The 24,069-nt window shown below is 42.1% G+C and overlaps 1 protein-coding gene across 1 annotated transcript in view; it reads left to right on the forward strand.

The window, feature by feature from the left end:
• Window positions 1–6,982: 6,982 nt before the first annotated feature.
• The window catches only part of LOC124596214 (transferrin), a 58,081-nt gene continuing 40,994 nt past the window's right edge, over window positions 6,983–24,069 (forward strand). Inside the window, exons 1-3 of the mRNA XM_047135272.1 lie at window positions 6,983–7,093; window positions 21,866–21,959; window positions 22,589–22,728. Coding sequence (XP_046991228.1) covers window positions 7,003–7,093; window positions 21,866–21,959; window positions 22,589–22,728 — 325 coding nt within the window. The 5' untranslated portion in view covers window positions 6,983–7,002. The remainder of the gene's footprint in view (window positions 7,094–21,865; window positions 21,960–22,588; window positions 22,729–24,069) is intronic.

The following is a 24,069-nucleotide window of genomic DNA, read 5'->3' on the forward strand; positions in this document are numbered from 1 at the left end:
AACGTAGCTTTGCCTATCCTTAATCTTTCTTCTAAGATAAGTCGTAGGGTTAGTATTGCCTCACGTGTTCCAACATTTCTACGGAATCCAATCTGATCTTCCCCGAGGTCGGCTTCTACCAGTATTTCCATTCGTCTGTAAAGAATTCGCGTTAGTATTTTGCAGCTGTGACAATTTGAAATACACAAAATAAAAAAAAGGAAGATTGAGGGTATTATGAGATAGAAGTCGAGCTCTAAAAGAGAAATTCTGAAACGTTGTTTAAGAGGAGCTCGTTACAGAACTAAATTCCAGAACATTGTTAAGAGGACATCATTTTAAATGTCTTGAGTATTAATTTGTTTTAAAGAAAAGTTTTTCACTATATGCGTTTTGCTTTAATGGTAAAGCAATACGTTTATGTGCCTTTCACATGTTGCTATGCAACTGTCAGCAGTGGCTGGAGTAGAAAATTTGATAGCAGAAATGAGTCACTAACGTGTGCGATTATCGTAAGCCTTGGGGGTTTTTGCGTCTTCCCCGGAAACTGTTATTCAATATCGTCTTGATTGCGAACGTAGAAAACGTATCAGACATTCTCGCGAAGTAAAATGTTCATAGCAATAGGCAATATTTGTGTTTATGCGTGGATGAGAAGTAGATTTTGGTAGGAAGCAAGTCGATTCCTGAAGAATCATTAATATTTTCCCGACAGTCAAAGTCTGAGACAAAATCTTTGTCAATGCTTTACGTAAATTCTTAGAGTGGTTGTCATTGTGTAACAGACTAAAAGTGGTTTTCATCTTGTTGTTCGTGCCGTGGATGCGCAACCTTTATAAAAACTGAGCAGAGGCATGATTGACTTTCTAGACAGGAATGTCTTCAGCTCTTACAATCCGTTCTTGCTGAGCGGAACATTGGCAGCCAGCCTGAAACGACCTCTTATGAAGCACCATGTCAGAGGGAAATAACGCAACGATTAACGATGTTTCCACGGACCGAAGTTAACAACAACTGCAAGAATTAGGAATTCTATAAGAAGTACATTTCCTGACATGAAGAATTTAGGCGAATACTACTAATAAAGAATCTGAATGCCAGGTACGGGAATATCAAAGATGCTTTTGTTTTGCTGGAGAGGGCATAAGAGTTAAAATATTTCGCATGACAGGCACTGCATACAGGTGGGCTGGTAGTAGGGGCGGCGGAGGGGGGAGGAGGGGGGGAAAGGAGAAGAGTGAAGAGTGTAGTGAGTAACGACGTGCTAGCGAAAGATACCGAGAGCGTGTGCTATAAAGACAAAAGTTAATTAATTTAAGTGTCTCAGAACAATCGGTCGTATCCTCTGATATCACTTCAATGTGGATCACACCATTACGCTCAATTCAAAGCATCATTCAAGCTTCAAGACGAAATGGTAGTCCATTGGTCTCCAGTCTGAACTTCCTTGGAATTTTAATATGTACAAAGACGAATGTGAATATGTACTATCATGGCTTCGTGAATGTGCAAAACGTGTGGGGCGATCCCTACTGCAACTCAGGTTTCTTGGCATCTCCTCGGATAGAACCATACGGCATTGGGAAAGGCATTGGTAAAGCAGTTCAACTAGGTAGAGAATATACGACACAAACTTTACAGATAACAATGAGATAAACTGTTAAATGCCGGAAACGTTATGTAACATCTCTTATTACAGAAGAAATAGAAGAATGACGTCTGTTGTAATACTGGACAACGCTTACTGACAGAATATCCATCAGAAATGTGAAATAAGTTATTACCAACTGTAGGTACTGTATTTTAAGAGTGTTAATCTGTCTGCTGTTTTACTAAATTCAAGTGGTTCTGAGCACTATGAGACTTAACATCTGAGGTCATCAGTCCCCTAGAACTTAGAACTACTTAAACCTAACTAACCTAAGGACATCACACACATCCATACCTCAGACCGGATTCGAACCTGCGACCGTAGTGGTTGCGCGATTCCAGACTGAAGCGCCTAGAACCGCTGGGCCACAGAGGCCGGCATTGTTTTACTAACAAAGATTAATAGATTCCACGATAAATTTACATTTTTCCTGAGTGTAGCAGGGTCCTTGTATAACGCACACATCGGCACACAATATACTCCAATGGGAAATGAAACGCGAACTGCGATTCTCCTCAGCTTTACTGTGTAAGTGGCACTGTGGAATATGTCTGAACAAAGGTCACTATATACTAGGAATTACCAAACACAAAGACAAACTACTCCTACTTTTGAAACAGAGAAATCAGTCCCTTCCTTGGAGCACTGGACACTTTCCGTGCAAATGGTTAATACTTTTGCGCGCTGTCTACAAATGTGAACACACACGCCGCAGTCACATTAATTTGACCACCGCCTATGTTCAACGTCAACGTGCAATAACCACTCACGGATGGCAGGTGGCAGCACTAGTAGCGGTCTCGGGGGACACGGAAAACAGTGTAGTCGTTGAAACTTCCTGGCAGATTAAAACTGTGTGCCGGACCGAGACTCGAGCTCGGGACCTTTGCCTTTCGCGGGCAAGTGCTCTACCAACTGAGCTACCCAAGCACGACTCACGTGCCGTCCTCACAGCTTCACTTCTGCCAGTACCTCGTCTCCTACCTTCCAAACTTTACAGACGCTCTCCTGCGAACTTAGAGCAGTGAAGCTGTGAGGACGGGGCGTGAGTCGTGCTTGGGTAGCTCAGTTGGTAGAGCACTTGCCCGCGAAAGGCAAAGGTCCCGAGTTCGAGTCTCGGTCCGGCACACAGTTTTAATCTGCCAGGAAGTTTCATATAAGCGCACACTCCGCTGCAGAGTGAAAATTTCATACCAGTGTAGTCGTTGTCGTAAAGTGGTTACGGAGCGATTTATCTGATGTCCAAAAGGATGTGATCATTGGCTTTCGGGTCAACGTGGAAGCATTTCCGAAATGGCTAAGTTCATAAACTGTCGGAGATGTGCCGGTGAACAGAGGTGCTACCAAAAATGGTTCAAATGGCTCTGAGCACTATGGGACTTAACAGCTGTGATCATCAGTCCCCTAGAACTTAGAACTACTTAAACCTAACTAACCTAAGGACATCACACACATCCATGCCCGAGGCGGGATTCGAACCTGCGACCGTAGCAGTCGTGCGGTTCCGGACTGCGCGCCTAGAACCGCGAGACCACCGCGGCCGGCTCAGAGGTGCTACCGTTGAGCAACTAACCGCTCAGATGAACCAAAGGGCTACCAACAGTGTGCCCTCAATGACGGTTCAGCGAACGTTGCTGCGTATGTGCACCTGCAGCAGGCACCTGGTTCATGGAAACTTACTGACTGCTGTTCACCTGCGACGAAAGCAGAAATCCGCACAGCAGTACCACAATTGAACGTCCACTGAGTAACGACATTTGACCTTTTCAGATGAATCATGTTTTATGTTCCATCGGACAGACGGCCATGATGGTGATGATGATGATGTTTGGTTTGTGGGGAGCTGAGCTGCACGGTTATCAGCGCCGTACAAAGTCCCAATATTGACACAATCCAATCTCTCCACGTTCACTAATGATGATGAAATGATGAGGACAACACGAACAGCCAGTCCTCAGGCAGAGAAAATTCCCAACCCGGCCAGGAATGGAACCCGGGACCCCGTGATCCAGAGGTAGGAATTGGCATGTACGGTGCGAAACACATAAAAGCAAACGCCCTGCATTAAAGAGGGATCGTTATGATCTGGGGAATGTTTTCGTGGCATTCCATAGGTGATCTCGTCCTTCTCGGAGGCACAATGGATCAACACAAGTATCTATCAATCCTTGGGGACCATGTACAGCCCTGCATGCACTTTGCTTTTCCTTGGCACATTGACATCCATCTTCACAACAATGCAACGTGTCACACGGCTCACAGTGTACGTGCGTGGTTTCAAGAGCACCAGGATAAGTTTACCGTACTACCTTGTCCACCAAACTCCCTGGACAGAAACCCAGTCGAGAATCTGTGGGACCACCTCTATCGGGCTGTTCGCACCATGGGTCCTGAACCGAGAAATCTAGAGGAGATGCCATGGCGCTGGTGTCGGTATGGCGCCCCGTCCCTGTGGGCACCTTCCAAAACCTTATTGACTCTCTTCCTGCATGTCTTACGTCACAAAAGGTGGTTATTCAGGCTTTTCACAAGTCGTCACATTAATGTGACTGGAAAGAGTATCAATGATCTCGCCACAGCTCGCAAAGACTGCCCAGATGTATTACGCTGTAATGGCAGAAACTAATACCTTTCGCAAGTACATACGGTCTACAGGTAATTTTTAGGGCGCGTGAGGTCCGTTATTCGTCAGTTACTGTGGCCATATTGGCCAACATGTGACGTGATGATTCACTTTGTCAAAATAAATATTTGTCGTATCCATGGCTCTAAACGTTCGTGGTTTCTAAAGTAGGCAATTTATCAGACACCTGCAAGTCCAAAGGGGTTTAGAGCTTCTGGATTCCAATGGCTGTTCAAGGCGTAGAGTTCACTGCTAATGTTCTGGGTAAAGTCTCCTAAAATTCACTGCTTTGTCAGATAATGTTGGGCGAAATCCAGTTTAAGGTCGGTGATTTGAGAACAGTTTTCCGAAAATCAGCGCATAGGTGTATCTGTCTATCAATGAGCAAGCGACTCAGTTCGAATAAAGTCTCTAAAGGGACTATAGCCATATCAGTCTCAGCCGACAGGTATCAGTCTTCTTATTCTTCGCCGATTGTTCCTTGTCATGCCAGTATATACAGCCAGTTGCCACTTAAGGGTTGGCATTTATGCTATTGAAATTCTGTGGCCCTGTGTTCTTCCCGCGCTCACACGACAGTTATCCGGATGGAGGGACGTCGGGTGAGCCGTATGTCTGGGAATCGTGTATATTCAGTGATTTTAACAGTGTCTATACTGTCTTTGGCGATGCACTTACAGGGAACAAGAGTGCGATTTGCTAAACTGCTTAAAAGCAACTGGGCAAGGTAGCAGATTTGAGACAACATGTACATCCCCTCTCAAGCTAGCTCTCTGTGCGTATAGTTATACAGTTAGCCAATAAAAATTGAAATGAGAAATGGTTACCTCGTCACACTCCGTTTACGTCCGATATTTCTAATATAAATTGCATTATCAGTACTAATGGGACCACAGCGTAATGCTGTGATTGACCTCCACCTGAAGTATGAGGTCCTTTTAGACACAGTGATAACAGGAGTTCTTGTGAGCGTCTGCACCGATCCTTCAAGCCAACATCCTAAGATGGGAGTCCAATTGTTTATTAGTCTGAAGCAATTTACGTCTCTGATATTATAACATTTATGACACACGATAAACACATACAAGCAAGAAAGGCAATTCTACGCCAAACATCAGTTTCTTGCTTTGAATAATTGGTTAGCCATATCACTTCTCAGCCTGAAGTGAAAGATAATTTTGTGTTCATCACATTAATCTTTAATGTGTTCCCCATTTACATCACGTACTTCCTGGAATGTTTTACCACAGAGCAGGTACAATACTTGAAGCACGGTTTTGTAAGACTTCTAAAATTTCTTTAAATGTGAAAATAAATTCAAGATATGATGTGCCAAATCTGGCGACCAGGACGGATGTTTTTGTTTCTCAAGTCCCTCTAGTTTCATCGTTTCCAAAGCTCCTTTGTGGACAGGTGATTTGTCCAGACGAAACCTAATTTGTTGAAGTTGTTGCAGTTCCAAGTTTCGTCCAGTCTGTACTGGAGGACTATGTCACGTGCTTGCATTATTGTTTTAGTCAATTCAAAGTAATCAGAAAGAGAAGTCCTGTATGCATCACAGGTAGTTCTGGTCATAGCGTATCTAGCAGATGAAAACCGATTTCGCCTTCTTTTCAAGGAAGTTTCTCCTTTTCTCACCTACAGATTTGATCGCTGTTTCCTTTCTGTCGCGGGGAGGTTGACGCGTATCTGATACAGAGTAACATATCAGTATTCGAAATCAGTTGGATATATTATAAGGTTGTCCAACCGTTGCTAATAATGTTGTTTCGCATTTGTTTTTGGTGAGTAGTCAATAAACATGTACCTATCATGCACAATGCTTCCTCATAATTAATTCCATATGTAAAACATTTAATATTGATGTCAGACATCCTGTTCATAGCTGTTGAAAGTGAAGGGGCAGGTTTCTTATAAGTTTTCAGCAACTACGGATGAAATTTTATGACGATATGATGTTCTAGTTTATCCATTTGACCGAAACATGTACTACAATAATCAAAACACCACTTTCTTCATGTGAACACGTTTGTGCCAGACCAAGACGCTGTACCTTGCCATAAAACGACGAAAAACCTTTTTTAGGAAGCAAATGTAGTTGTTCCAAACCCAAACTTGCATGATGATCTTCATAAAAAGTTGTGCTGTCATCTATGTGGAATTGGTAGTTAAATCGAGGATGCGGGTCTGCGATGTTGTCCATATGTCTGGGTGCTTATATTAATTGTAGTCCAATGGAGAAATAGCACAAAGAAAGAATTTGAAAGGCAGTGGTTCAGGGCAAAGTTAATAAAGGAAAGAAAACATTTGCAACAGCCTGCACGCATGTTTCAGCTGTTGATGGATGAAGCTTGCCAGTAGCAACAATAGCAACAATTCACCCACAAAATGTAAGCCGACGTCAATTACTGTCGTTACCAACAGCAGCAGTCTCGTGTCTGTAACATGCGGAATCGTTAGAGACATCAGTTTGATTATAGAATCGGTTCTTCGGTGGATCCATTTAGAGTGCTCTGTATAATGAAGAGATGGTCGGTTCACAATGTGATTAATGGTTACACGGTGAGAGATAGTGGAACTGCATCACAGAACGTGTAGGGTGATGGCTGTCGGACAAAGAAGAAAAAGTCTGCAGCAGCCATCATCCGTTGATCGCCCGGCGTGCCCTCTGCGAGTGACGTCAGCGCTCTCGGCGCGACTATATAAGCGCTGCTCGCGGAGTCGCTGGCACACTACTCGGTGGTCCACCATGAAGACTGCTGCGTCGCTACCGCTGCTTCTCCTGGGACTGCTGCTGCCCGCTGCACTCCACGCGGCGCCCACGGTCTCAACGCGCAAATGTAAGTCGCTGCTATACACACGGCTCTGACACTATCCAAACAAATTGCTCCTTTCCTGTGTTCAAGAATAAAAGTTTACGCTGTTCTCTATACCGTTTGTCGCTGGACTTTTGTGCCGTCAACAAAACTACAGTGGACTGTGTGAAATATCGACAAAAGTATTTATTTAAGTATTTTATAAAGAAGACGGGTTTAGAGCCTTCGGAAGTTCTCCTAGATCGAACGAGGCATCCTTGTAGAAATGTGTTTATGCGCTGGGCATGGGGAATGGCTCAAATGGTTCAAATGGCTCTGAGCACTATGGCACTCATCTGCTGTGGTCATAAGTCTCCTAGAACTTAGAACTACTTAAACCTAACTAACCTAAGGACATCACACACATCCATGCCCGAGGCAGGATTCGAACCTGCGACCATAGCGGTCGTGCGGTTCCAGAATGTAGCGCCTTTAACCGCTCGGCCACTCCAGCCGGTGGCATGGGGAATACTGTCTTTGAACTATTTGAGATAAAATACATATTTAGTTTCGCATAATGTAAAATTTCTGTCAGTTGCAAGGAATACTATTCTACCAGAATAGCATGGAAGCGACGTGGGAAAGAGAAGAGATGAGATAGAAGAAAAAAAGAGGAACAGATAGGGGTGATGAATGCTGAGAAAGGTGTTGAGTGTGGAACAGAGGTGCTGGTTTGTTGCTGGACTGGAAGAAGAAGTTTCAATTACGTTGGGATAGGCGAGGATATTCTAAGGGTTTCTAACCGTGTCTTTGGCTACGATGTAGGGTACTGGGTACTTTATTACCGGTGCCACAGATGTGTGGATGAAATGGTGAAGGAGATGGAGGAATATTTTATGAACAAGTACAGACTACCCGCTGAGTGAATGAGATCTTGTATTAGAGTTGTCGAATGAATATAGCTAAGTGGTAGGTGAGAAATGTTCGTGTTTGCTTCAGTGATTGACAAGATAATGAAGAAGGCACAGTGTGTGCAGCGTGCTCACGTGGCCACATAGAACCTAAATGATCGTAAGAGGAACAACATAATCAATTACCTAAACGTTACATGCATATAGTCCGGAAACATTCTTAAGTATTTAGAGTCGCCTACATCGCGGTGGTAGGTGTACGGCAAGACTAGAGACTGGATTAGTTTTTATTTCGCAAAGACAGACAACATATTATTATAGAGAGAACAAGAAGTAGTTTCCTCCTCTGAGGGACCATTCTCATTTCTATATATAAAAAAAAAAAAATGGAGGGCGTCGAGCTAGCCTACTGTTTTATTAGATATATACTACTGCTCGGGTCCTGTCATCTGTAGAAAAATTATCTTAAAAGTATAATTCAAATGCAGATTGCAAATGAAAACTATAACAGTAATTATTTCAGAGAGCCAGGAAGTCTGTTTGCCAAATTAACTTTTATTCATGTCGAAGTGTTCAATACAACAAATCAGACCCAGTTGTTTCTTTGACATACACTTTTTGTGCGTTTAAAATGGGTGCTAACTGCAGTACCATCCTCCATTGAAAATACTTTTCCAGCGTTTACAGGAAATGTGTTCAACTGCTGCAGTAAATTCTAAGATTTTGTATGTTGCTTATTTTCGTTTAGTAAGAGTAAGATTGGCATTACCAGTCCTCTGCTGCCCGTTAGAGCTTACCTGGACAAAATTACTGCGAAATTAGAAGCGCATTTCAATTCTGCGAGAAAAGCATTAGGCCGCTTAAGCAGGAGAACGTGCACGACAGCTAAGAGATCTTACATAACTGTAGGTTGGACGAACGAAATAGGTGCGGAGAAATAAGCTACTAGTCAGCTCAACTGAAATTGGAGCGGTGCTATAAAGTACCGGAAATTACCGCGGTTTTCTGGAGAGAACGTTGCTTTCCCTTCCACAGGCAACGAAATTACTCTGGTGGCCTACTTCCACTGTAAAAGATCACATATTAAAGCTAGATTTTCGGCGTGGTTATTGGAAAGGTGGATAGAGTGGGGGTCTACTCGCTTCGTTTACACTGTTGTTTACATATGGAAATGAGGCAACTGCCAAAAGTGCTTCAGTATGATTGTCAAGTACACTGCTCAGAGTATAGTCACGTACTCTTAATAAAGATGCATTATAGACACAGCATTGCCGACACCGGTTTACATGACGACCGGTGCAGCCAAGCTGCAGTAAAGTGCGCTGGGAATCCCGGCTGGAACCTCAGCGCTCAGCGTTGACAGTAAGGTGGGGCGGCCCTGCTATGATGCAGCAAGCGCAGGCAGTCCTTGGCGGACGGCTTGCTTTCTCTACTATATTAGCAGCGCGTCGCGTCGCACCTGTTCCTCAATGCCACGGCGCGGTCGCGCAGCGGAAGGCCTTTCGAGCCAGAAGCTTCCCCATGGAAGTGTTGATTTGGCGCATCAAGATGCTTCTGCTACACTCAAGGGTATTCGTCCTCTACATGAGCGTTGGGGAGAGTGGGCAGGTCCTAAACAATATTTTCGAATCACTGCCTGTTTCCTATCAAAACTTAAACTACCAAGTGTGGGTAAAAAGTTCTCGATTTACTAGCCGCGTAAAGCGGTTGAAACTCCAAAAGCTTTTGACCAATCACACCTTAGCCATTTTCAAGCGGTGTTACAATTGTACGAGGGTTGTTTCTTAAGTAAGGGCCGATTTTATTTTTTTAAAAAGATACAAATACTTTTGTAAAAAAAAAAAAAACTTTTATTTTCTGATTCTACACACTTTTACCTATTTTTCTACATAGTTGCCTTGTTTATTTAAGCACTTGTCATACCGTACAACTAAGTTTTTAATTCCCTCTTCAAAGAATTCGGCCGCCTGCTCCGACAGCCAAGAGTTCACGGCCGCTTTCACTTCATCGTCGTCATTGAAGCGCTGCCCGCCAAGATGGTGTTTCAGGTACCGGAAAAGGTGGAAATCGCTAGGAGCAAGGTCGGGGCTGTATGGTGCATGGTCCAAAACTTCCTAGCCAAAAGAATCAATCAAATCCCGAGTCTTTTGAGAGGTGTGAGTCCTAGCGTTATCGTGCAGGAGCAAAACTCCTTTTGTCAGCATGCCGCGCCTTTTGTATTGAATTGCTCTGCGGAGCTTCTTTAGAGTTGCACAGTAGGCATCTGAGTTGATTGTCGTTCCTCGTGGCATAAAGTCCACTAGCAAAACACCGCGCCGGTCCCAGAACACAGTTGCTATAATCTTGCACTTTGACAGCGTCTGTTTGGCTTTGACCTTGACGGGTGAGGTTGTGTGTCGCCATTCCATCGATTGTCGCTTGCTTTCGGGAGTGATATGGGATACCAATGTTTCATCTCCAGTGACAATTTGACTCAACATGTCATCCCCTTCTTCCTCGTAACGAATCAAAAAGTCCAATGAAGTGGCAAATTTCTTCCCTTTGTGGTCCTCTGTGAGGAGTCTGGGTATCCACCGAGAACACAGTTTCTTAAAGTTTAGGTTTTCAGACACAATTTTGTACAAAACCGATCTTGAAACTTGTAGAAATTCCAAAGAAAGAGTGGAAATTGTGAATCTTCTGTCCTCACGAATCTTTGTTTCCACTGCAGCCACCAAATCATCAGTGATCACGGAGGGTCGGCCTGAGCGTTCTTCGTCATGGACGTTTTGACGGCCATTTTTAAACTCTCTAACCCATTGACGCACTTTACCTTCACTCATTGCATTCAAGCCATAAACTTCTGTTAACTGACGATGAATTTCTGCAGCTGATAGGCTTCTCGCGGTCAAAAAACGTATTACTGACCATATCTCATACGCGGCAGGCGATTCAATAATCGTAAACATTATAAAGTAGCACAGCGATGCGTACACGTCAGCTATAGAGCTGCAACTTGCATCAGTGTGAACGGGAAGGATGCCGGCAAGTGGCGCGGTGGCTTGTTGCGGCGTCCGCGCGAACTACGAGACTATACGCGCGAACGGCCCTTGCTTAAAAAACAACCCTCGTACCACTTGACAGCGGGCGAGGAGTGCTTTTGGGGTTTTAACTATTTGACACGGCTAGAAACCGGAAACTTTTTATGCAATGTTACCGCGTTACCGCCGTGAGACTCTGCGTTCTTACATGCTGCACTGTAGAAGTTTTTCTCACCTCGTGGAAGTTGCTGACTTTCAGAAACATGTACCTGTGTTTTAATAGCTTTTTAAATAAAAAAATGCAACCTAGAAGGGCAATCATTGCAGCTTTCCCTATCTGGTCATGATATTCTTCCACTAAATTATCTCTAACCTCATCTTACAGTAGTTCTAGCGGAAAAATATACGAACAATAACGAAAGAATGAAATAAGTGCAGAAGCAGAAATTCAAATAAATGTAACAGGGAAATGGCCAGAGATGTAGGAACTTTGATATATTTATACCATTACATCTTTTATTGGTTTCAGCGTGGAAGGCCTATAAGTAAACCTTCATGTTCAGAGTGGTGTAAGGCAGCGCTACAGTTATTGCTACTTTACATTAAAGTGTTCATCAAAGAAGAGACGTATGAAGTGAAAGAAGAACTAAATGACCCTTCAAAGGCCTGTTGATTGAAAGGGAAATGAACAATGTATAGAATACTAATTAAGTGTAAATGGTAAATATTGAATCGCTCAACATAAAAGTTGGAGAAGAAGCTGTATTGCAAGTGGAGGAAAAAAGCTCCTATCTTGTAATTAATATAATACAGGTTTGTGGTCGACGCGCAGGGGTATCAGAAATAGGCACGCAAAGTAGAATCCAACTGGAATCAAGCACTGACCTTAAACTGAGATAAAAATTGCTGAAAGTGGTCGTCTGAACTGTTTCATATTGGAATGAAGAGGCAATATTGGTTACAAATGGCAGCGACTTCACATCTTCCTCGCGTCTTTTGCTAGTCCATGTAACCTTGGCGGGAACGCCTTGAAATTTCAGATTTCTAATAAGCTCTTAATCCTTTGACTATCAACGGGAAGACATGTTATAAGAGAACCAACTGAATTTGTTACTTGCTATTGCTATGTATCAGTGTCTCACTGGTAAAGGGAAACCTACTAATGTTTAGCAGAATTCATACACTGAAGAGACAAAGAAACTGGTACACCATCCTAATATCGTGTAGGGCCCCCCGCACGCAGAAGTGCCGAACACGGCGTGGCTTGGACTCGACTAATGTCTAAAGTAGTGCTGGAGAGAATTAACACCATGGATGCTGCAGGGCTGCCCACAAATCTGTAAGAGAACGAGGGGGTGGGGAGTCTGAACAGCAACTTACAAGCATCCCAGATATGCTCAATAATGTTCATGTTGGGGAGTTCGGTGTATGCGGGAGTGTTTAATCTCAGAAGAGTGTTCCTGTAGCCACTCCGTAGCAATTCTTGGCGTGTGGGGCGTCGTATTGTCATGCTGAAATTGCACAAGTCCGTCGAAATGAACAAGGGACATGAATGGAGGCAGGCGACCTACAGGAAGGTTATGTACGTACCACCTGTCAGAGTCGTATCTAGACGTATCAAGGCCCCATATCACACTGACTGCACACACGCCACATCATTACAGAGTCTCAGCCAACTTGAACAGTCCCCTGCTGACATGCAGGGTTCATGGATTCATGAGCTTGTCTCCATACCCGTACTCAGCCATCCGCTAGATATAATTTGAAACGACACTCGTCCGACCAGGCAACATGTTTCCAGTCATAAACAGCACATTTTCGGTGTTGACGGGCCCAGGCGAGGCGTAAAGCTTTGTGTCTTCCAGTCATCAAGGATATACGAGTAGGCCTTCTGCTCCGAAAGCCCATCTGATGTTTTGTTGAATGGTTCGCACGCTGACGCTTGTTGATGGCCCAGCACTGAAATCGGCAGCAATTTGAGGAAGGGCTGCACTTCTGTTACGTTGAACGATTCTCTTCAAAAATGGTTCAAATGGCTCTGAGCACTATGCGACTTAACTTCTGAGGTCATCAGTCGCCTAGAACTTAGAACTAATTAAACCTAACTAACATAAGGACATCAGACACGTTCATGCCCGAGGCAGGATTCGAACCTGCGACCGTAGCGGTCGCTCGGCTCCAGACTGCAGCGCCTATAACCGCACGGCGATTCTCTTCAGTCGTCGATGGTCCTGTTCTTGGAGGATCTTTTTCTGCGGCAGCGGTTTGGGAACTTTGATGATTTACCGGATTCCTGATATTAACGGTACACTCGTGAAATGGTCGTACGTCAAAGCACCCGCTTAGTCGCTACCTCGGAGATACTGCAGCCCATCGTTCATGCGCCGACTACAACACCACGCTCAAACCCACTTAAATGTTGATAACCTGCCTTTGTAACAGCAGTAACTGATCTAACAACTGCATCAAATACTTCTTGTCTTATATAAGCGTTACCGACTGCAGCATGAGCAGGTTGTGCTGTCTACATGTTTCATTGTTAAACCTCGTCTCCGCATTGTCAGATCGAAGTAGTTCTCACCTGCAGAAAGGCAAAACAGGTGCCTTCTCTCCTTCCAGGACACATCGCGTCGATTACTTGCATCAACAAACTAATGCTTGCCATGTCACGAAGAAAGACCGTATTGAGCATCTGTAATGTGAGTTACAAACATGGGGAGATGCCATGTCGACGGATGTGTGTCTGTTTTCAGAATGTCTTATGGGTTTTGCGCAGTCGGCTTCTGAAACCCTGGTGGTACTTATGCATATCCTGTATGCCCCTGGGAGTACAACAATGTTAACAGTCTCATCAACTGCGGACGTCTCCGTCCAGAAGACTGCTTCGGAAAATTCACACCAAAACTGGACCAATGAAGTTGAGAGTATGTAGTATGTTTGTTGACATGAACAGATTCTCGCAACACAGATGGAAATGAAAGACGATTTAATACCCCTCTGAAGAATGTTGACGTAAAGAAATAGCAACATAAATGTGGAATTAGAATTTTCATGACACATAGTGCGTGAGTGTGGTGAGCGGAAATTAGGACATCAGGAAGAAAATTAGGGAGTAGTGCGAAAGATGAACCCTGAAGTGGTTTCTGGCGCCATACACACACACACACACACACACACACACACACACACACACACACACACACACCTGTAGAAACAAAATGAGAGTTCTTCGATGTCTGAGGGCGTGTCCTTTCAACCGGTCCCTTCTTTTAGTCAAGCTGTCCCGTTAATTTCTTTTTTCCTCAATTTGATTCTCTTCCTGTGCATTTCTGTAGCATTCTTCTATAGCACCACGTTTCGAAATCTTTCACTCTCTTCTTTTCTGAACTTCAATATATACATTAAAGGAAATACCCTCAGAAAAGACTTCTTAACACTTAAATTGAAATTATATGTTATAAAATACCTCTTTTTTCAGATACGCTTTTCTTACTTAAGCTCGTCAGCACTTTGTATCCTCTATTTCGGTCATGTAGCCCAAACAATAAAATTCATCTATTTCTTTTAGTGCCTCATTCCGCATTCTAATTATCCCAACATCGCCTGACTTAATTAAAGTATATTCCATTAGCCTTATTTCACTTTGTTGATGTTGATCTTATGACCTCCTTGAAAGGTATGCTACTGTTTAAAATTATTATTTCTCTAAACGAATGTAAAGTGTCAGTATGAAAATGACGTACACTTTCCTAAAGTATCACTGAGGCTGTGAATGACTATGAGTAACAGATCAGAACACGTTATTCTTACGGTCTTTTTAGATAATATCTGTACCTACTTTTTACATCAAATTTTAATTTTTAATGCACATTTTGGCTAAATTGCCGTTGCAGGACATTATACCTTTAGATGGAATAAACAAATACGGTTAAGGAAGTTATGGCGCTCCTTCATTGCCAGAACCGCTGGACATAGACTTGCGAGTTTAGAGAATAATATCGTGCTTTGGAATGAAGTGAATTGATCGTGTGGGATTGATGGCCGGGAGGCCCCATCCGGATTGCAAATCTTATTTCAGCTGACGCCAAACTGGGCGAATTGTGTGTCTGTGATGATGAAATGATGATGACAACACAACAGCCAGTCCACGAGCGGAGAAAATATCCAAGCCGGCCGGAAATCAAACCCGGGCCCGCTGCATGGAAGACAAACACATTACCACTCAACTCTGCAGATGTAGCTCTGATATGAGGTAACGCACTCTGAGGGAGTGCGCTGTTCAAATCCCCATCCAAGCCACCCAGATTTGTGTTTTCCGAGGTTTTGTTCAAATGTTCAAATGTGTGTGAAATCTTATGGGACTTAACTGCTAAGGTCATCAGTCCCTAAGCTTACATACTACTTAACCTAAATTATCCTAAGGACACACACACACACACACACACCCATGCCCGAGGAAGGATTCGAATCTCCGCCGGGACCTGCCGCACAGTCCATGACTGCAGCGCCCTTAGACCCTTGGCTAATCCCGCGCGGCTCCGAGGTTTTCCTAGACCGTTTAAGACGAATGCGGGCATAGTTGTTTTGAAAGGGGCACGCCAAATTTCTTTCCTCGTTCTTCCTATATCTGAGCTTGTGCTCTGTGTCTGATGACTTCGTTGTCAACAAGACGTTAAACTTTAATCTTCCATCCGCCCTTCCCTTCCGTTTTGGACGTCAGAGACGAATTCACAGAGCTCCTCCGCTCGCGAATGCACACAGAATTGGATTGCATCCACATGTGGAATGTTATGTGATTTTATAACACTGCTAACGTATCTCCCTTATTTTGTAAGAACCTTCACCTACGAAGTTTCATATAAATACAAAATTATTTAGCTCTGTCGCAGGATTTTGTTTTGTGAGACGAGTCTGTAGCGGTTTTGTGTAGACCTGTGCTGACCCCTCTTGCATATCGCATCTCGGTTGTTGCCACGGTACAATGATATAACGCCTTCCTGACCCTCACCGTGACCGTGGAAGATAAGGGGCTGCCCCTTGGCCTGTGTACAACAGACCTCGCCCAGCCGCATGCTTTGCTGTGTCTGGCCGTCTTTTCAGTGATGAACAAGGACAGCCATATTATCACCGCGCCTACGCTACCTAGACGGCGGGACATGTGGACGGCGCTATTGCGAGGAGACGAGCAGTTGCGAGAGAATTACCTGAGAGGAACTTCGTAAAGTCTTGAATCGCTATTTCTGATCGCATATGTCACTCTTTGGCACTAGAGGGAACAGTAGAGAGTTAAAACTATAGCGGAAAATAGAGATCGGAATATATCTGGCAAATCAGTGAGAACGTAGTGTTACGTGCTTCTCTGAGACAAAGCGAGTGGGACAAGAGAGGAATTCGTGGCGGATCGTATCAAACCAGCCAGAAGACGGCTGAAGAAAAAGCCACAAAGGAAAAGTAGAAGATGGAACATCTGACTGGTATGGATCGTCTTCTGGGGGTGTTGAAACTGGTTCCAAAAGTCATCGATGTGTTATAGATGATACAGGATCCAACAGAAGACAGCAGCCAAGTCTGGAGATGCTACGCAGCAGCGAAGTAAGACTACTAAGGGTTACCTGTGAGACAACCAGTTATTGTCACTGTTCTTTTGGAACTGCGCGACCGCTACGGTCGCAGGTCTGAATCCTGCCTCGGGCATGGATGTGTGTGATGTCCTTAGGTTAGTTAGGTTTAAGTAGTTCTAAGTTCTAGGGGACTGATGACCTCAGATGTTAAGTCCCACAGTGCTCAGAGCCATTTGAACCATTTGAACCACTGTTCTTTGCGACAGTAACTAACAATAAAATGTTGCAAAATTTAATAGCTTTCTGTAATGTAAAGAAAGGAAAATGTAAATACAAAAATAAATTTCATAATCAAATCGGAAAAACACCCAAACCGAATTTGAACAAGTACAATTATTCAGGACTCAGCTAATAGGAAATAAACGAAATTTATTATAAGAAGTCTTCTAAGTGTCTGTCTCTATCATTATGGTTCACATGTTGCGCTCCGGCGATGTTACCTTACACTCTGCAAAATCCATCACACAGCTCATACTGACTAAGCCGTAGACTTACTCACATGGTGTACGTATATTGCCATTCGAAATGACCATGTGATTCACAGTACGCGTTGGCCTCCGCATTTTTTAAGCCCTGTAAAGTAGAGTTGTCCTCAACCCTAAGATTGGTTTGAATACCCCAGTGCTTGTGGCCTTACCTGGCTAGTTTAGGGGGACATACAGTTTAGCAAGGACTCAGAACCATGATTTTAATATCACTGAATGTGGTCTTTGTATTTCACTTCCCATCCAGGATTTATTCCTCCTTGCATCTTCTACTACATCGAAATTTTGCAGTATTGTTTTGCAACATCATAAACAGGGTGATCAAAAAGTCAGTACAAATTTGAAAACTGAATAAATCACGGAATAATGTTGATAGAGAGGTATACATTGACACACATGCTTGGAATGACATGGGGTTTTATTAGAACCAAAAAAATACAAAAGTTCAAAAATTGTCCGACAGATGCCGCTTCATCTGATCAGAATAGCAAAAATTTGCATAACAAAGTAAGACAAGATGATGTTCTTTACAGGAAATGCTCAATATGTCCACCATCATTCCTCAGCAATAGCTGTAGTCGAGGAATAATGTTGTGAACAGCACTGTAAAGCATGTCCGGAGTTATGGTGAGGCACTGGCGTCGGATGTTGTCTTTCAGCATCCCTAGAGATGTCGGTCAATCACGATACACTTGCGACTTCAGGTAACCCCAAAGCCAATAATCGCACGGACTGAGGTCTGGGGACCTGGGAGGCCAAGCATGACGAAAGTGGCGGCTGAGCACACGATCATCACCAAAGACGCGTGTAAGAGATATTTCACGCGTCTAGCAGTATGGGGTGGTTCTAATAAAACCCCATGTCATTCCAAGCATGTGTGTCAATTTTTACCTCTCTATCTACATTATTCCGTGGTTGATTAAGATTTCAAATTTATACTGACTTTTTGATCACCCGGTATAATTCGAACTGTGATGGGAATGGTTATGAATCGCATGTCAGTTTAGTACCTAATTCCTCTATCTTCAACGTCTGAATCTGTCTGAAGAAGAAATGAGGTAATGGAATTTTAACATCAACGCTTCGCTGATGTTGAGATCTTTCGGGAAGAAAATTAGTTTAGTCAGGGCTTGAAAGCAATTGACCGTTAAACTGACTTTATTCAGAGAACATACGAGAAAACTGTACCATGATGGTTGGACAGATATTTAAAATCCTCATCGCTCGAGGACGAATCACGTTTTCTTACACTGCCCCAGCTAGTCCGTTTGAAAAGAAACGAGCGTCTTAAGCAAGTTGACTTTCTTTTATGTGTTGTATTACGAAGATTCATTCGTTTAGTTTAAAGCTATCTTAAGTGTCACTTTTATCAGGAAAACCTCGTATGTTGAACATATTTAAATATGTCACATTTATCTCTGTCTGCAGTCATTTAATTCCGCTTGGAAATTAATGCTTGATGTTAAGAGTGACGTTTTTCCTTGCCGTCATTAGCATGAGCTATATTGATTTCCTGCCAGCGAAGCAGAAAATTTGTTGACGCGAACGTATCAGATGCTGCTGTGCCCATTTGCGGATTGACAGGCTAATTAATTTACGCTAGATATGGACTTTACGTGGCCGGCCATGAACTTCGAGGTCGCGGGGCAGACGGCACATGAAACCGTCTGGACTGATGTCGGATCACACTTTGCAGCATCTCGCTTTCCACACACTCTGGACTAGCTCGGTCGTTTGGGTGCCTTTTTTTTGCCCTTTAGGTACGGTACGCTGGTATTCGCGATGCATTTTTTTTATTTGTATTCAGTCTCATTCACCTTTTGTAACCATATTAATAAATATGTATTGCCCCAATACATCAATTTATTTTCTACGTCATCACATATATATATTCGGTTCCAAATGCGTAGAACACATGCACAGTAGTGATATATCTAAAGCTGGCCGGAGTTTCCGAGCGGTTCTAGGCGCTACAGTCTGGAACCGCGCGACCGCTACGGTCGCAGGTTCGAATCCTGCCTCGGGCATGGATGTGTGTGATGTCCTTAGGTTAGTTAGGTTTAAGTAGTTCTAAGTTCTAGGGGACTGATGACCACAGTAGTTAAGTCCCATAGTGCTCAGAGCCGTTTGAACCATTGAAACATCTAAAATTCACGCTCCTATTCGTAAAAAATTCTGCGGCTGTTTCGCTCGAATTCTGTTTGTTGACAGAAGTTTGTAACAGTTATGTAAAGGATATTGTTAATAAGTTTAGGCTGAAAGCCTAGAATCATTTTTTCAGATGAATTGTGAAATCCCCCGATTTCATGTTAAAGAATACCGAGTAGTGCAGACACGAAGCAACGGCTGACTATGGTGTGTAGAAACAACAGTGTTGCTGCTATTATAAACTGATAAACTGATGCTGGCTTAGTCACTCTCATTTATTGCTGTGGCTTCATGGAACGTAGTCTAAGACTGCACTTCAAGCCTCAGTGTTACTTAACAATCTGTGACAGGCATAATTATTGCAGACATACAACTTTTACGTGATCCAAACGTTTAAGGGCACTGATTATTCTAGAGAAAGTCTTGATCGTTTCCATCACAAATTATAATATTTTACTTTTTGTTGTTGAGTTGTGTTAGGATACAGTGTTGCTAAAAACGTAGTGGCATTAGCATCACGTCTCAATAGCGGGTTGTCTGTCTCTACAAAGAATGGGAAAGGCATGTTTGAGTAAAGACAATACCTTCACAGAATTCCGTGCAAAAACATACCATATAATAAAATACAGTTTTATCCTAGTGTGATCATAGGGTACGACACGAGGGCTTTGAGTAGTGTAGATGGAGACCTTTCGTTGGGTTTACGTCAAGCAATTTCATCACATTAATCCCGTGAGTAACTAACTTTGTCCAACAACGTCACCATCTCTACGAGAAGTTTTGAACATCTCTAGACAGCAGTTTCTTCGTATTTCTCGACAGTGCAGACCGTTATTGTGATTTAATTTCTGCAGATCTTTCGATATAATTTTATAATAAGGAAGAATTTGTTGTTAGATTGAATTATATTTTCAGTTTAGTGACTTCATGTCTTTCGCTAGCTGTCAACCTTCTATGGAGTCTACCTTAAAAGTGTTCCAACGTTAATTAGCCATGACGACAAAAAAACTGATTATTGTTAAATATGCACTACTAAGAGAAAAGTAACTTATGTCCCACGTAACAAACAAGTGAAGTAACTACCAGTAAATGGGTTACCTAAGAATGGTATTTTACGAGATGCTTTGCTTAGTTCACTTCACTTGCCGTGGAAACACAGTGCGTCAACAAATACCGTTTCTAAAATATATTTTCTTTTACCTATAGATTTTGTGTGTTCGATAAATCAACTAATTCGGTGAGACATGTCTACGTGCAGTGTATTCCAGTCAGAAAGCAGCAGTGATTTGTGACAGATTGTGTTCCAGATATTTAAGTATGTGGCAAAAAGTTTTATATCTGCTCAAAATGTAATTTAACAAATAATTATTTCTGAAAGGTACTGTTACGCACCTGACTAACCGACATGATTGAGTTCTATTTCCATCGCAGTATTTTACTATGATTGCAGAATAGTAAATAAGAACTAGGAGGAAGCGCCCTTCTCGTAAGACTTTGGTTTTGTATGATTCTCTGATAGTTTGAGTTCAGTTGCGCCATTCTCAGTTCGTTGTTTTTATTGCTGTGTTACCATGTGTATCTTAAAAAACAATTGTGTACATGGTTTTCCCTGGAAAAGAAATACTGTAATTTTCACGAAAAACTAAAGCCATAAAATTAGTAGAAGGTATACAGTTAGAAGTTTTTCTAGTTTTTCACATGTTCCTTAAAAGTTTGAACAATAAATATTTTTTAGATAAAATTAGAGTTTCATCTCACACCTTATGTCGTTCTCCGCATCCTGTGCTTGCATTGAACCAAAAGGTACATTAAAGTAAAGTTTCCATGAGTAAAGCTAATAATTTCATTTATCAGAGTAAAATAATCTATATGTCATTGCACAGTTGGCAAATTATTCAGATCAGGACAGAATTTTTATTAAGTAACAAACAGGGCCAAAATGAGTAAAGCTATCTAGAATGACAATTTTATGCCATTGCACTGCGGCGGAGTTGAAGATATGTTTTATTATCGGCTAAACGGGAAGGAGTGCACGAGCTAAGTCCACAGACGCAGTCAGATGCAGATTGGTGACTTTCATTTATTTTTACCACTAAACTTTCATGCAGTCAGATGTGTATTTTGAGTATTAATTTTCCAACAATATTTTCATGCAGTCAGATAAAGTTCAGTTCAGTTAAATACGCAGTCAGATGCAAGCTTTATTAAAGACTAAAGCAGTCACATGCAGTTCAGTCTAGTTTAAATAGAGAATTTTTATTAACAACACTTTCACAGTGTAATGAATAAAAATTAAAAAAAAAAAAAAGAAACAAATTTGCTGTCTGTTCTTCCTACAGATTTCTGCAGTGCATAAATTTGTGATTAAGACGCTTCATTGTTGGAAATGGCATATTCTCTTTGTGTAACATCCTCACAACTACGACCACCACATTCTCTCTCTCTTTTTCTTTCTTTCACTTATTCACTTTATCACTCTGTCTATCTCGCAGTGTGTCCAGCGACCAGATGAAAATATTGCAAGTAACACGATTACTAATGGATCTGGGCTGTTGGTGAAAATATGTACCACCTAACTGAAAATGTTTTTTTTTCTAAATACTAATTCGGGATGTGTTTCTTATTCTTACAGACAAAATATGCGTTCCGGAGATCGTGCTGAACGAATGTAACAACCTTGCGAAGCAGGATGGCATTCATCTGACTTGTGTACCCGCAAGGGACAGGTACGTACCCATGCGAGCTGTTTATGTGGAAAATGCTATGTTTTTGACGTCTTACCCATGTTTATCTGGTGCGTCTGCTTTCCACACGAGCCCAACTGCATTACATCGTAAAATAAACTTTTCTCCCTTATTTTAAGAGCTGCCTAGTCAAAATTCACTAAGAAAACCAAGGCAGAAAAACTGAAGGTTAATTATAGCAGAAATTTTTCATGTAAATTTTCAGCAAAGAGAACTAATTGCTTCATTTGAAGACCTTCAACCAATTAATAACTAAACTGTGAAAAAAAGTAAATCTGATAACAGTAGTTTGTGAATGTTGTTATTTCTCCATTCTATGTAAATTCACAATAGACGGAAAAATATTTTATACGATCTGATCCTGTAGCAACACTAGGTGGCGGGATCTAGAATTTTTTTTCCCTCAACTTTTATTGTCTCGATAACGATATGAAGACAGGATGGTCACACCATAAACTGGAGGCAGCACCAGAAAGACATTTCTAGGAATCCCTCACCTAAACTGGCAACCACGAGCTAGACCATCTTGAATTTAAATTATAAGTTCATTGTCGTTCCGCAAATTTTTGGCTCCTCTGGAATGATGTCTAACTGGACGGCTCGTGCTGCAGGCTGGAGTGCCTGGACAAGGTCCACACCCACAAGGCAGACTTCGTGCCCGTCGACCCTGAGGACATGTACATCGCCGCCAACAATGGTGACAACCACTTCGCTGTCTTCAAGGAAATTCGTACCAAGGAAGAACCTAACGGTAAGCAACCTTACTGACCTGCGACCTTTCTAAAGCTACTCCGCCATGTAGCTTTGATTCTCAGGTCACACCGAGCTTCGCGTGTATGAATAAATGAATAAATGAATAATATATGAATAAAAACCAATAGGTGCGAGATACCAGGCTAAAGTAATGGATAAAAACCTAAGTGCTAGCTATTTCTGATTCATAATCTTAAATCTAAAGTTTTAAGATAGACCTGTTGTTCCGAAAAGTCTCAACGTAAAAAAGAACTGATGTACAGTGTTCAATTACTTACTTCGTAGTCTAAATAGCATAATTCATTTTTGGAAGTAAGCGCAATATTACATTAAATTTTTCTCTCCTGTTTTGTGTCTGAATTCTCCGATGATTCATCTGTAAGTGAGTTTTCTCTGGTATTTTATATGTGACATTTTCCACCGAAAAATAGCAACCCAGTAAGCGTTGAGTTAAATGAAGAATGATTTCAGTTTTTATTCAGTTTTACGCGCTAACGGGAGTGTGCATTGTAAATTATTAGGACTTAAATTGAATTATTAGCTCGATTCATAATAAATATTCCTCTATGTCAGTAAGCCACCAACTTTTTTCGATAAAGAGTTTATCTGGTTTCATAACAGTTTTTCGTGCGCGCAGTGTACGTCGCAACGGACTGAAGTTACTGATGGAGTTAATTCGTCAATAGCGAGCATCATAGAAGTAGAAATATCGTAACATGTGTTTGAATACTGTCATTTAGACAAAGTACATGAGGTTCCGGTGAGATTTACAATTATATTTGTTGGTGCATCCCGGTAATGGTAAAAAGAAAAAAAAATATCCGCAGAAAGATGGATATGTTAACAAGGAATATAAGATAAAATGTTAGGAAATCTTGTGAAACAATTCGATAGGGAAACATGGACGATAAATTTTTCAAGACAGGAAGAGAAGCATTTGGAATGCGATGTTCCAGAAAATGTTGAAGATTAAATGGGTAAATCTGGTAGCCGTGAAGAAGTACCGCATCGGGTAGGAGAGAGAAGACCTTTATGGCACGACTTCTCTAAAATAATGAATAGGTCGATTGGAAACATCCTGAGGTATCGAGGAATAGATAGGTTGATGTGAGAGGAAATGTAAATGATAACAATTGTAGATGGTGACCAAAACTCGATTACAGGAAACATTTGAAAAGAATGACTGTTCTGGTAGCAATGCGTAGATGCGATTGCGAAGAATAAATAACTGTGGAGAATACATCAACTCAGTGTTTTTAGTGCCAGATTTTCCTTATCTCGTTAAATAATGTTAGTGGACCGAACAGTCTATTATCTTCTGTACTAGTTATTTCAACGT

Source organism: Schistocerca americana, chromosome 1 (assembly GCF_021461395.2).
Source record: "Schistocerca americana isolate TAMUIC-IGC-003095 chromosome 1, iqSchAmer2.1, whole genome shotgun sequence".
Taxonomy (NCBI): Eukaryota; Metazoa; Arthropoda; class Insecta; order Orthoptera; family Acrididae; genus Schistocerca; species Schistocerca americana.